Genomic DNA, 15,571 nt, shown 5'->3' with positions numbered 1-15,571 from the left:
TGCCATATAGAAAGGACAGGGGTGCTTGTCAGAAATTAAACAAGAAAACTTAAGGGGTACCAAGATCCTGTTTTGTGGGTGTGGCTTGAAATTTTTTTCACCCGTAAGAGGTACCAGTTCTAAAACAACACATTAACTGACACTCATAATTTATGATAGCGATAAAGGCAATTGCTTCGAATACCTTCTACTCGTAAACTTGACTGTCAATTATCCTCTGTCACATTTTTTTTGGCTCAATACCCTAAAAGGTACTGAGAAAGCTGCCGCTCTGGACCTTTTGAGGCTGAACACCCTAAGAAGTACCAAAACCATTTTTTAAACCCCTAAAAGGTACAAGAAGCAGCCCCGTCCTTTTGATATGGGAGTTTTTCCGGGCTTAGCACTTCCTAGGTTTCCCACTCCTAAGTGTACACGTGAAACGAGAGCCAAGAACCGGATGCTCTTGCAGGCAATGCAAATGTTTAAGAGCAGCTTCGCCTAAATATCAACTAGACTTGGTAATAGCGAAAAAATCGAATTTCTTCAAACTCTCCCAGAATGAAGCCCTACGGGCACTAGTTACAAAAATATCGTTTTAAGTTCGATAAATCAAAAATTATTTTTTTCCGCAATTTTTTCGTTTCGGTGCCCCAAATCGGCCAAAATCCATCGAAAATGAGCGGCATATTCGGAGGCTCGTAAACTCAAAAGCAAAAATCTTCATTACAAACTGATTGCACGTCGTATTTGTACTTCCTTTCTTGTCTATTTAGAGCTAAATAGATCGTGATTTGATTAGCACTTAAATATTTGACGAATTTTTTAAGTTAACGACCCAAGACAGCTTTACAAGAGGTCTACATTTAGCCTATTTTCAAATGCTAAAAAGGCGTTCTGGTACACGGCTTTTCCCAAAACGACTAGTTTGGTCTGAAAGAGCATTGTTTCTTCTTCAAATTAGTGAAATAAAATTTTTGGGTAAATAAAATCGCGAGCGCTGAGATAGCGAACTAAATGCAGCACTTCGTCCTGAAAACGTGACCTTTGACCCGAGGGTAACGAAACCGATTACTGCAAGAAAACCCGGAAGAAAAGCAAACGCTTCGTTATTTTGAAACAATTTCTAGTGATATCTCTCCGAAACCATGATTGCAAGAAACTATTTCCAGATATGAAATCTTGCAGGGTCAAAGACGGGGCTAAAGGGCGCATTTTGACACAATAACTTTGTTTGCTGAGAATTGAAGTCAATGACCGTTAACGAATTCCAGTGAAATTTGCAAACTTGAAGTATGTTAGCCGATACTTACCTGAATATTTATATTTATAGAAGAGTCGTCTTCTAGGATTAACCTTCAAAAGAAGCTGGACCCCGATTGGAAAACCTCTAAAAGAAGAAATGTGTAATATTCCGTGACTTACCCGATGCTATAGATTCCATGCACATGCCAACCGCATGTTTGTCGTAAAATCAACTGAACTCCACTGACAGTTTCCATGGGCAACCCCAAAATAAACAATCCCCAAAAATGTAAAGTGAAATTGGCTGTCTTGATGAACAGTTAGAAGCTAGAGTCAAGTTCCATTACCTTTAAAAAGTGCTTGATTTTATTTGTTTGCGTCGACTTTGTTCACTACTCTCACGTTCGAATGCCGCGAATCGGTCACGCCAAAACGGTGCAGACCGTGCAGACTACAGACACTTGTTTGGGCTTTTCATTGTGACTCCTTTTTTTGGGTCTAGTTACAAAATAGTGTTAAATATATCTGAAAGTTTGTCATTTATCCACAGGCTGCACAAGCGCAGTATTTGATTCAATAGACAAACGCGTACAAGACTTTGTATGGGAAACTTACTCAGTCTGTACGGTCTGCAGTGTTTTGGCATGACCGATACTACGCGGTATTCGAACGTGACAGTAACTACTGAGTGAACAAAGTAGAATCAAGCACTTTTAAAGGGTAATGGAACTTGACTCTAACTTTTAACTGTTCATGAAGACAGCCAGTTTCACTTTACATTTTTGGGGATTGTTTATTTTGGGGTTACCCATGGAAACTGTCAGTGGGGTTAAGTGAGTTTTACGACAAACATGCGGTCGGCATGTGCATGGAATTTAAGCTAATTTATAGCAGCGGGCAGGTCACGGAACATTAAACATTTCTTCTTTTAGAGGTTTCCAAATCTGGATCCAGCTTCTTTTGAAGGTTAATCCAAGAAGACGACTCTTCTATAAATATAAATATTCAGGTAAGTATCGGCTAACATACTTCAAGTTTGCAAATTTCACTGGAATTCGTTAACGGTCATTGACTTCAATTCTCAGCAAACAAAGTTATTGTGTCAAAATGCGCCCTTTAGCCCCGTCTTTGACCCTGCAAGATTTCATATCTGGAAATAGTTTCTTGCAATCATGGTTTCGGAGAGATATCACTAGAAATTGTTTCAAGATAACGAAGCGTTTGCTTTTCTTCCGGGTTTTCTTGCAGTAATCGGTTTCGTTACCCTCGGGTCAAAGGTCACGTTTTCAGGACGAAGTGCTGCATTTAGTTCGCTATCTCAGCGCTCGCGATTTTATTTACCCAAAAATTTTATTTCACTAATTTGAAGAAGAAACAATGCTCTTTCAGACCAAACTAGTCGTTTTGGGAAAAGCTGTGTACCAGAACGCCTTTTTAGCATTTGAAAATAGGCTAAATGTAGACCTCTTGTAAAGCTGTCTTGGGTCGTTAACTTAAAAAATTCGTCAAATATTTAAGTGCTAATCAAATCACGATCTATTTAGCTCTAAATAGACAAGAAAGGAAGTACAAATACGACGTGCAATCAGTTTGTAATGAAGATTTTTGCTTTTGAGTTTACGAGCCTCCGAATATGCCGCTCATTTTCGATGGATTTTGGCCGATTTGGGGCACCGAAACGAAAAAATTGCGGAAAAAAATAATTTTTGATTTATCGAACTTAAAACGATATTTTTGTAACTAGTGCCCGTAGGGCTTCATTCTGGGAGAGTTTGAAGAAATTCGATTTTTTCGCTATTTCCAAGTCTAGTTGATATTTAGACGAAGCTGCTCTTAAGTGTCTAAGATTGAACCCAATTTGTTGGGAAAAAAAAGGAAAAAAAGCCAGGCCCAAAATGTTTTGTCTGTTAAATGAATAATCTGCAGTTATCAAAAGCTTTAGAGACTTAAGAGATCGCGGTGTCCTTAGAGATTTTTGTGCTGATTAAATCTACTATAAATAGACATGAGCTTTTCACGAGAGTTGTTGTGTAACTTTGCGACATGGTTGCTCATCATACAAGTGTCGAAGTGTATCAGTTTGAACAGGCCCAAACATTTTTGTCTGTGGGCAAAACTAATGCTTGGATTGGATTTCAGTCCAAAAACTTCCAGCCAATTCTCTTCCCTTCCGCTTTGTGGGATTCTTTCAACACGACTTATGTTTCTTCACTGTTATTTGCATAACATGAAGAGTTTGTCCTCAAGATCAATCAATGTCAGCATTTTCTCGTTGTAGCTTTCACAACCACGGTTGACATCTGGCATTATTAAGAGTTCGCAAGACCGTGGTGTTCTAATAACAATAATAATAATAATAATAATAGTGATAGTGATAGTAATAGTTATAGTAATAGTAATAATAATAATAATAATAGTAATAATAATAATAATAATAATAATAATAATAATAGCTTTATTTAAAACTGAAAGACCGATCAGCGAAGTCCGGGAGGAAGACGCTGGTATAAACCGATGATCAGTATCTATAAATTACATGGTAAAAAACGATAATCAATCAAACAATACTAAAAAAAAAAATCTAAACACTACACTTATGATCAGTCTTGTCTAGTTTTAAAAATTTTCAGACTACTGCAGTTTCGATGGTCATTTGGGAGGTCATTGCATTCCTTGGCAGCAGCGTACATGAATGTGGACTGGCCCATAGCAGTTTTAGTTCCAGGGAGATGAAGTTCTCAGTTGTCTCTCAAGACCTTACCACGGAGGTTGGATCGTAATACAAAATAGCCTTGCAGTTGCCTGGGACAGTTATAATCGTCCATGATTCTATAAACTAACTGTAGACGCATATAACGCCACCTATTGAATAAGGTTAACAGACCAAGCTTCTTTCTCATAAACTGTGTGCACAATAAGTGATTTGTTCTAAAAATTATTCTCATTGCCTTATTTTGCAGCCTTTCTAAAAAAATCAGAGTTCTTCTTGCTGCAAAATCCCCATACGGTGCAACCGTAGTCTAAAATAGGTCGAATTGTTACTTTACAAATCTTCACTAAAATAACAGGGCTAAGAAAAGATGAAATTCTGTTAAAAGTTTCAGTTTGGGATAAACCTTGGAAGCAACATAAGACACGTGATTGTTCCATGATAATGACTCATCTACCACTACGCCAAGATACTTAAAATGCTTTTGTTGTTTTAAAATTGAATTTCCATAGAATATGTTAATGTCCCTGGTGGTTTTAAGTGCATTCTGGGACGCAATAACCATGGTTTCCGTCTTTTTTGTGTTACAAATAAGGCCATTTCTGAGGAACCAGTGTCGTACGCTCCTGAGGTCCTCCTTGACATTGTGCTGAGCTAAATCAATGTCCTTAGAACTGGAATGCATCTCGGTGTCGTCTGGGTATAACGAGACATTGGAAGTATGGCATGCCTTTGATATATTATTAATGTGGATATTACATACATACATACGTTTATTTGATAAGTAGGTTTAAAATAAGCAACTGTACAGCTGATGTGGACCTACTACTACTAAGTCTAAATAAGAGAAACAGAAATTTACAATACAATTGTCATAAAGCTAAAATAATATATACAATAACGGTAAAAAGAGTAATCAAATAATTTACAAATACCTAAATTCAGGGTTAAATAACGTTGGTCCTAAAAACGACCCCTGCGGGACACCAAAAGAGAGACACAACGGAGCTGAAATAGCGTCCTTGAAGACAACACACTGTTCTCTCAGAGAGGTAACTGTTGAACCACCGAAGTTCAGACTCTTTGACACCATGAGAGTTCTGAGAGACTTTTTCAACAAATGATAATTATGGTGGTCTCAACAGAACTGTTCGCTTTGGTTTCCAAAATATAATATTTCAGGAGCTCAACCCACCACCATTGATAATCATATGTAGAGTGGATTGCCTCTTGTTGATCTACTTGGGACCGGAAATTAATAGTAGCTTCCAGTAACTTCACCTCTGTCATCAATGCCTTGAGATTTTTACCTTGAGTGTGTAATTTTCTGATCCCAAGGCCAGCCTGACATAATAAACTATTGCCCACAAAAAATTCTCAACAATAATAACATCTGTGTATCAGCAATTCCCATTGCTTGACGGAGTAGAAATTTTCAATAGCAGCTTCCAAAATTTCAACTTTGTCTCGTGAACAATGTCATCAAATTTGGCTTGGAATGCCTCAAGATTTCAACCTTTGGAGTTTTCTGCTCCAAAGGCCAGCCCGACGCAAGAAACCATTGCCCAGGAAAACGTCTATGGAAAAGAACATCTCTGTATCAGGAATTCCCATTTTTATCAGCGCTAGCACTGAATTCCAAACAGTCAAAATAGATCACACATGCACTGCCACAAATATAAGGTGAAAACGTTCCCAATGCGTATTACAAAAGCCAACATTTGGTCTTATTTAGTTAACTGGTAATTTAAGAGTAGAATTGTAAATAGAAATGTCAAATGACCTATACCCAGAAAGCAAACAAAACAAGTTTCCATTTTAGTGCAACAATTGCAGTCACGTAATACCTTGACCCTGAGAAATGTAAAACAACATATGCACCTGCAATGTTGACCAATACAGTGATTTGAAAAGCTTTATCTACTGGTCAGCAGAATTACTCCAAAAACTTTACAGATGATGGATGGACATCACTTGCATATCATTTGCATGATTCTCACCACAACTAAAACCCTTAGATTGCTTACACAATCCCCGAGTTGAAAAATGGCATCTAAATAGTTAGTGAAGAAGTTAAAACTGCTGACCACACTCAAATTGAAGAAGGTAAAGAAAAAGTCTATAAAGCGATTGATATTAGGCATGAAGTAGGCTTAAAGCTCTCTAATTTTAGCTCTTTTCTAATTGAAAAATAAACATTTTGGCGAGGAAATGGTGGTTGTTGTTCATCGTGGTAGATGCAATAATAAAGTGTATTATTGTTAGTCTCTCAATGTAGTCAATTGAGATGTAGATCACGACGTTTCAACTGCTTACTACTACTCTTCTTCAGGCGTTGAGGTCGACTGATTACATGGCACCATTTATATCACAAAGGGTGGCTGTGACTGGTGCATTTGGATTCTCCCACTGTTTTGGCGAGTAGCTGCTCCCTTAGTGGTCCGCTGTTGTACTGTTTTCCTGTTGTGTTTTTTGATTGTGGACATCCATGCTTCAGAAATTTTAATTCCACTATCCCTGTTAATGTTATTAGGGTGAATTTTTATGTGGATAGCTTCCTTGACCTTACGTGTGTACCAATGAGGATCTCAATCAGTAAACTTGACCTCGTTTCAAATCGGATAGTGGCCGGTCTCGTGAGTGTGTTCAGAAATGGCGGAGGTCTGGGTACGGACGAGTCGTGTATCCCTGTCGTGTTCTTTGATCCTCTCCTGCATAGGTCTCCCTGTTTCCCTGATGCCACACATTTTATCTTTAATTCTAATATTTTTGTGTTCTTACTCATAAATGTTGTACATGGTAAGTTAAGAGAATCTTTGCTTCTTTTATAGTCCTAATGAAGATGGAGAAACAACACTGGATGCAATGATCATGGATGGGTAAGCATTTTTATTGTTTATTTTCCTATAAATTTAGTAAGCTCATGACAGTATTTGTTTTGCCAATTCACTGAATGGTGCTTAGAAGCTGCTATACAAATGAACCTACATGTAGTGCAAAGTTTCTTTCTGCTACTTACTGAAGCTGCATGATATTAACAAATGCTTTTAATAGACATACAGAACAGCAGTCACATGAACACCATGGATGGTAGTAGGAACAATTGGCTGATGTCAGAAAACGTCCATACCCTATCTAGGGTGAAAACTTCGTTTAACCTACCCCCTGGCTTTAGAAATTCCAAAATACTGAACCCCCCCTCTCTTTGCCTTCTTAATTCCATGATCAAGTAAAACCCCCTCAGGAATTTCTTCTTTTTTACGATTGATTTAAAAAGCCCTCTATAACTTCCACCTTTATTAAACAGAAATTCATCCTTCAGTGTTTCAGCCAGAAAATTTTACTTGAGGGCCAAAGTGGCCCCTGATGATCTTTTTTTAGGGGCCAATGTTTTAGGAAAGGGGCCAATAAATTGAAAGCTACAGAAGGAAAAAATGCACCAGGATACCAAGAAAAATAAAGCAGTTTATTAGGATCTATGATAAAATTTAATAGTAAGTGCTTTTTGAAGTGTTTCTACTCAATAAAGTTGCTTATAATAATAATTTTTATTGAGGAAACTTTTTCACGTACATGTGGTTTTCGAAAAGGACCTCAAAGATTAATACTAATTAATAGAACTAAAAATATGAAATTTGTAAAACACTTAAGTTAAAAAATTAAAAACCTGTCTCTTAAAAATATTTACATTAGCAGAGTCTCGTATTATCTGGCTAAGAGAATTAAAATCATTAACAGCGTGATAGGCAGTTCTTTGTTTTCCCCAATTCGTTCTAACGCAGGGGAGTCTAAGATTGACTTTATGTCTGGAGTTATAATTTGAATCAGATACTAGTATGAAACTATATGAAACCATGAAACTTATGAAACCATGAAACCTATGAACCCTATGAAACCATGAAACTTATGAAACTGCGAAACCTATGAAACCACGAAACCTGTGAAACCATGAAACCTATGAAAAAATAAAACCTATTAAACCATGAAACTTAAGAAACCGCGAAACCTATGAAACCATGAAACCTATGAAACCATGAAACCTATGAAACCATGAAACCTATGAAACCATGAAACCTATGAAACCATGATTCACGATTAATCATTACTACATATATTCGTGATTAACTTACATATAATTTGCATATATTCGTGATCCGTAACACTAAGTAATAACCATTTCAAACACGGTCAGCCATTTGGAAGTTTTCCGATGTGAGAGAATTAATACAGCAAAGTAAATGGCGGATTGACTCCTTTTCTTATGTTGAATGTTTTAGAAGCAAAGATCTTTCAATATGATTTTCTAGAAGGACATAATGTGCGACAAAAATAACCGTTATTGATCGTCAACACAGAGAAATGTAGTCGCCATTATGCCGTATTATGGCGACTAAACCAAAATTTTTGGTCGCCAAGGATGAAATGCTTGTTGCATTGGCGACCGTATGGATCACAATTTCGAGCCCTGGGTCGCTTTTGAAATATTATGCCTGTGTTAAGCCCGCAGTCTCGTAAAAGGAAAGGGTCAAATTGGCCCTTTTTTCGTTTTTCTGGGGGCCATCTCTGATTTAAGACGGGATTCCTGCGATGGCGCGCTCTGGCGGAAACACTGTCCTTTCACTAATTCCCTATACATGTATGTTGATAATGTCCAGACCAGTAAATTTACTTGTGTGGTGAGACCTGTAGCAAATCATTAGCTACATAAATACAACACACTGCTTGAATTGTTACATCGAAATAAGGTGGGAATTAAAAGCTGGCAACTGTGAAACCCACTGGTGTCCGGCTGTAGACAGTTTGGCTGAAGTTAGTGTGTAGACTAGAAGGTTATTGTCTGCAAAGAAGTATAAATAGTGCCAAAAGTGTCGGACATGTAGTCCGAGAAAGAGCCAGAGTGTTAGTATTAATTGTACAGTTCTTCATAGGGGCCTGTGATATCATCAAAACGTCCATATCCTGGTCTTAGTAGCGGTGATACGTAGACTGTTGGCCACGAGCAAGAATTTTGTCTCCGAAGGGATGCTAACATTGACTGAGAGTCACTTAATAGACACCGTATCACCCAGCTTGACGGGTGTGTACAAAACCTGGGCTAGGCTATGGCCTGGGCTGTGGCCCACCCTGTGGCGTACCCTATGGTCTACACTATAGCCCACCCCAAATTTTGTGATTTTACCAATTATAAAGAAAATAATAACTATTTATGCGCACGGGGATGAAGCGTTGTAAATTCGAGCGATAGCCGCCATTTTTAAAATAAAAACTCGTCCCCAGGGTGTCCTTCCCGTCATTGGCGGTTTAATGTTTAATTAGGCGCTTGGGCGGGTGTGGACAAAACGTGGGGTAGGCCATGGCCTACCCTGTGGCCTACCCTATGGCCTACCCTATGGCCTACCCTATGACCTACCGGTGGTCAGATTTTTAAAAAAATAAACAAAACATCAGTAAGAGTCGAATGAGTAAGGTGGCATAAAATTATATTCCTTGTGGTTTCTTGTATCCCTTTAACAGGGGTATACTAAAAAGTCACCAACTAACACTAGCACTAACAGTCACTGACGCTGTTCATTACATGTTTACACTAGTACTTCACTCTATGTTACAAACTGGCAGCCGGTATGGATCGTAGAGCCGCCATTTGGGATATTCTCAGTGACCACGTGATATCGGCCGTTCCCCCGGGGTGTAGACGTTATTGGGGGAATTAGCTGACATGTAGACAAAATGTAGAAACGCAACTTATATTCTGAACGATAAACAGAAAGTTCTGACAATACTCGATACTCGTGAAACGCATGAAGAAGATCTCGGTTCTCTCGCTCGATCTCGACTTAGTTCCATGTGCTCTGTCACGTGACCTTGTTTGTGTCCCATGATTCCACTACAGGGGGAGGGGACTCCCATAAGTGACGGGGTGCTTTCTATACCTTTTGGGGTTAAAAACGCAGTTTTGTTACCTCTTAGGGTGTTTAGCCTCAAAAGGTCCACAGCGAGAGCTTTTGGGGTTCTTTTTAGGGTATTGAGCCGAACAATATGACAGGAGATAGTGTCTTATGTGAGAATTGGTACCTCTTAGGGGAGAAGAAAATTTCAAACCACGCCCGCAAACAAGGATCTTGGCACCTCTCAGGGGTTCTTTTCAAAATTTCCGACCAGCACCCCTGTCTTTTTTATATGGGAGTTGCCCCGGGCCCTTTCCCTCCCTCTTAACCTGCCGTTATGGTTGATTGCTTGGCTGGAGAAGATAGACGTCGAAGAGAGCGAGAAATAGGATGTTTCAAGGGTGAGTGCTGTAAGGTTGGCATTGTTTTGTTCCCTCTGATGTTGATAATCGTGTTAGTGACTTTTTAGTATACCCCTATTAGAGGGATATAATTTTATGCCAGCTTACTCGTTCGACTCTTACTGATGTTTTGTTAATGTTTTTAAAAATCTGACCACCGGTAGGCCATAGGGTAGGCCACAGGGTAGGCCATGGCCTACCCCACGTTTTGTCCACACCCCGCTTGGGCCCAACACAAGGCGCCATCTTGGAAGAGGGGAAAACTGATACAAATGGTTGACAGGCCAAACACGACTCCTATTGGGCAAGATAGAGCTAGCCAATGGCGTTGTGTACTTTTCGATCCTTATTTGTTTGAAGCTCGACCTCGTTATTTTGTGTCCCTTTGACGGCATTTTTTCTAGATTTCTAGCACTCGATGGCGAACCTGCAGTGTGGAGTTATTTTGATATAAACACACACCTTCTGAGTGCGTATTTTTTGGCTATATGCTCCTTGACATTAGTTGAGTGCTGGTGTGGCTCGCTCGATGTAGAACGGGGCCTGTCCATAAAAGGGGTTGACAAGTCTACACGACTCCTGTGGCTGGTGACATTTTTACATTTGCCGTACTCTTTTTGGTCTCTCGACCTTTTTGTTGTGTTTATGAAGGGCACTTCATGTTGTGTTATAAGGAGGATTTTTAAGTAGAGATTAGCCGTTAGACCGTGCTATGGCTTTGTTTTTTTTTTAGGTCAACCCCGTTCCCGTATGAGTACATGGTATTACCCAAAATATAATACAGCTAAAATAATGTAACTAAATTACAATTATAATTAAATTAAGTAATAGTATTCTGTCTGTAATCCATGCATGAATGGATATAGGAAGCTGTGAGTCTGCAGATATGGGGGTCAACATTATTGAAAATAAAGAGAATTTTTTGATCTATTATCCAGAGCATCAAAAGGATTGTATTTTCTATTTATATTTTCAAAAAAAATTGAAGCGTAATTTATCGTAAAGGTGACGGGAAAGTATAAAATGGAATTCATTTTCAACTTCATTCAAATAATAGAAAGGACAAATTGACCAAATTTTTGGTAAGTAAAAATACAAAAGCGCAAAATGGTCAGGTATTAAGAGTTTTAACACTAACTTGTGTTTTTTTTTTTCTTAGTGTTACCCATGACGTTGGGGCTGTTGGCTGCCTGAAGAGGGTGAAAAGTGCTATTTCAGTAGCACGAAGTGTTATGGAACACACATCTGAAACATTCTTAGTAGGAGATGATGGTATGGTACTGTTCTTGAGCTATTGTAGTCTTAAGAAAAGTGGCTTCTAAAGATAAGGTCTTTAGCGCGAATTAGCTCTGTATGGAAAAATACAATCTTAACATGGGCTCTTGGAATCCTAAACAAATATATGGGCGGCCTCGGGCCAGACTCAAGACCTCGAGTACAGTTTTTCCAAATACGGACTAACCTAGGTCGGCAAATAACATGTTTATGTTTTTCCTGCGGTAAGTTGTTTACGCAACTTTGTCATTGAATCTACTTCCGTGTAGTCTACTAACGATTCGTAGAAAATCTTCGCAACGAGTGAGTAACTCAGATGTTAGACAAAGAAAGATGTGTTAAAGAACCGATTGATTTCAAACTACTTTACATAACAAGTGAATATATGAAAAATCATATATTTGAATTGTGGGGAAAGGTATGAAGTGATTGATCATCGCCGTTATGCACACAACTTAAGCAGTTGTAAAATTAAAGCCTGAAAAAAATTCAGGCCTGAACGGGATTCGAACCCATGGCCTTTGCGATACCGGTGCAGTGCTCTACCAACTGAGCTATCAAGCCAACTGGGAGCTGGTCACATTGTGAGTTCGTTATACACCCGTAGATGGTGAAGAATACAAGTGAATATATGAAAGATCATGTATTTGAACTGCGGAGAAAGATATGAAGTGTCTTCTACTTTACGTTAGTTTCATTTTGTTCACCAGCTAAGGTCTCCAAAATTGCTTTTCCGTTGTGGAAGTTTGTGCAAAGTTTGAAGTTGTACTACAAAAACAATCTCTCTCAGTCGCTGCAAATCACTCGAAATCAGAATGGCAGAAAGTGAGGAAATCCGTTAATTGTATTCCACAAAAATTCTCTTAAATACACCAACCATCAGAGAGGTGGGTAAAAAAGGTAAAGTCTGCATACAAGCCAAGTGGCTCATCAGGTCGTAGCTCATCCCAGTTTCCGTAGCATAAAGCGACTAGGAGTATTTTTACTCCCCCCTGGATGGGATGCTAGTCTATCGCAGGGTTGCCCCCAGCATTAAGTTCCCTGGTACCCATTTATACTCCTGGGTGGAGAGAGGCACTGAGGGTAAAGTGTCTTGCCCAAGAACACAACACAATGTCCCCGGCCAGGGCTCGAACCAGGACCGCTCGATCCTGAGACCGGCGCACTAACCATGAGACCACTGTGCGAAGAAATTTGTTAATTGTATTCCACAGAAATTCTCTTAATTTCACCAACGATCAGAGATATAAACTCAACTAAAATTGACTCATTCTTTGCTTAAAATTGTACGGAGAAAGAAACACAGGATTACGCGCCATTACAGCGCCGACCTGCAAACAACCAAACAAACTTTCACAATCTTAAACATTCAATTGAATTCAATTACAGCGACTTTCCTTGCCATTTAAAGGTGAATAGAGATAACTTGCGTTGAGTAATCGTCGAGGGAAGTATAAAAAGGGCAATAGATTAATGATGACCGCTATTTTTTTTCATGTTTTTTTCCAACCCGCCGTGAGCGAGCCGGAAGACCACGCCGAGCAGAGGTTTAGGCTGCGCTTCCATACATTAACTTCTGTCAATCAAAGATCGAATTCTGCCCGCTCACGAGCTGAGAAAAAATTGGATACAGTTGAACCCGGCTATTTCGAACTCTCAGGGGAAACGAAAAATAGTGTGAAATAGTGGAAATATTTACCTTTAATTTCGTTCTTTATTTTTTGTAACATGGTACAAAATAGTAACAAGCTTCCTGAAAGCTTACTGAGAAATACTGAACTGATCACTTGTATTTTCTTTGAATAAATACCGTACATAAACTGAATAACGCTTTCACTTCATATATATTTATATATAATAGACTACACAAAATTTGCTAAACAATGAACACAAACGGTTGACAACAGAACAATGCTATATTCTCCTAATCTATTGTACAGCGACAGATTCATTTATCCAATTCAGTCAATATAAGCCGCTGATAGCTAAGATACACGTTTAGGAAGAAGCTTGATAAATACTTCATTGCCCAAATCATTTTAAAAGCATGAATGAGTTGGCTCAGAGCCCTTTGATTAAAAGTTAAATGAGTTCCTTTAACAATTTTAAAACTTTTTCGGTACCTGTTACATTTTCTCCTGTCACCTCTCCTGTATGTCAAACATTTGCAGCTCTCGCACTTGTTTAGCGCGCTTTACAGTTGGATTTTAGTACAATTTACTACGGATAGCAGCAAGTTTTTCAGCTAGGAGTCGTTAACAGTTAGCAGTATATGCTGCTATTCCCTTGTTACTGGTTTCAGTACAGGTACACTAAATTTTATTTCGTCATAGTAGAAAAATTTGGCTTCGTTTTTGTCTCGTACTTGGTAGCGTAGTTGATTACGTCAATGTTAACCCTAGCGCGCGCGTAGCCTTTAAATCACGCGTTGCGTGATGCACAGAACGTGCACGCAGGCACCGTGCATAAGGAGCTCAGTCATGATATTTTTGGGTTATTTTGGCCTTATGCAAAATTACCTTCAAATTGATTGAAACCTGAAAATAGTGGTTTACTAAGATATAAAAACAATAAAGAGTTAATAATAAACCATAAAGGATCAATCAAGGGTGGTCAAGTATGGTTAAGATTGACACGGTTTGCAAACAACGAACGTGAAAAATTGAGGCTTAACTTTTCAAGATGCGCAAACCGTGACATAGTTCCTTTAAAGACGTCCGCGCCCATTGTTACTGCGGAACCTTACTGCGCACGTAATTCTTGTTGCAACGTCACGCCACGTCATACATCAAGCGCACGCACCAAGGAAAAAATATAAGCAAGTATAGGGCTTGGCCCCGGCTGCGCCAACGTCTCCTGCAATTTACTTTCTTAAATGGTTGGTGACCCCCTTCTTTTCTTTTCATATCATTTCCTTTAGTGATTTTCTCCATTGTTTTTTTAAAAAAGGAGAAAAATCTGTCCGTTAGAAGTCACAAATATTGATCGTTTTCTGCTGTTTTCTTGGAATGTGGACGGGTAAGGCTAATATGTCTTCTTTTTCAAGGCCTATTCTACCTCAAGGAAAGACCTCAGCTGCAAACATTTACTTATTAATGTACTTCATCATCATCATCAGTCCTAGCTCTCCTCTGGGAGAATAGGGCCATTGACTTGTCTCCTCCAATCTGCCTCCGTCCCTCGCAGGGGCGACAGCTTCATTCCAGGTGGCAAAGCCCATCTTCTGTCTCTCTTCCTCTACAGTTCTCCTCCATGTCTCATTTAGTCTACCTCTGCTCCTCTTACCCTCGGGTGCCCAGGTTAGGGCAATGCGTGGGTTCTGTTGGTGGTCCATACGCAATACATGCCCTATTCAGCGCCACCTCCGTCTCCTAATCTACTCACTGATGGTGCAAGTCCTAGCTCTTCGCCCCGCTTCTTCGTTGGTAACCCTCATCGACCAATATACCTTTAGCACCCTCCGTAGGCACTTGTGGAGGAATGTGTCCAGCTTCACCTCGTCCCTCTTGGTCACTCTCCAAGTCTCGCATCCACAGAGTAGCACTGCTATGATGTTGGATTTGAAGATCCTGATCTTGGTGTTTTTGCTCAGTTGACCACTTCTCCAGATGTTGGCTAGTTTGTTAAATGCTGCTGTAGCTTTTCCTAAGCGGCGCTTGATGTCATCCTCAGCCCCTCCATGTTTGGTCACTCTTGCTCCTAGACAGTCAAAGCCATCCACGTCCGCTATTTCCTGTCCATCTACTACAACTGCATTGTTGTTTTTTACGTCGATCCTCATGTGTTTGGTTTTCTTGGTGCTGATTTTCAGGTCCGTTCCCTTCCCTTCATCGTCTGGATGTGTATGAAACTTAATACACTTAGTTGTGTTTAATTTAGTATGTTTCCTAATCTAAATTTCACTTATGTAGCTTCTTTTATTGCTGTTATTCATAAAATAACGAGAGCTTCTAAAAAATTCGTGGTCTTAAATGCACCTTATTTCGAGCACAAGCACGGAAACTCCTTTCCCCCGCCCCCCATTTTTTTACTTATTTTACTTATTGGCAGAAGTTGATCTTTGCCTTACTGCGTGG

The 15,571-nt window shown here is 39.3% G+C and overlaps 1 protein-coding gene across 1 annotated transcript in view; it reads left to right on the top strand.

Moving 5' to 3' along the window:
- The window catches only part of LOC110050070 (N(4)-(Beta-N-acetylglucosaminyl)-L-asparaginase-like), a 35,734-nt gene that overhangs the window by 12,701 nt on the left and 7,462 nt on the right, over positions 1-15,571 (top strand). Inside the window, exons 3-4 of the mRNA XM_020755938.2 lie at positions 6,766-6,813; positions 11,380-11,492. Of these exons, the coding sequence (XP_020611597.2) occupies positions 6,766-6,813; positions 11,380-11,492 (161 nt within the window). The remainder of the gene's footprint in view (positions 1-6,765; positions 6,814-11,379; positions 11,493-15,571) is intronic.

Source organism: Orbicella faveolata, unplaced genomic scaffold (assembly GCF_042242905.1).
Source record: "Orbicella faveolata isolate gen_17 unplaced genomic scaffold, um_ofav_v1 contig_35, whole genome shotgun sequence".
NCBI lineage: Eukaryota > Metazoa > Cnidaria > Anthozoa > Scleractinia > Merulinidae > Orbicella > Orbicella faveolata.
Note: the sequence above shows the minus strand (reverse complement) of the source record. Positions and strands in the feature narration are given on the sequence as shown.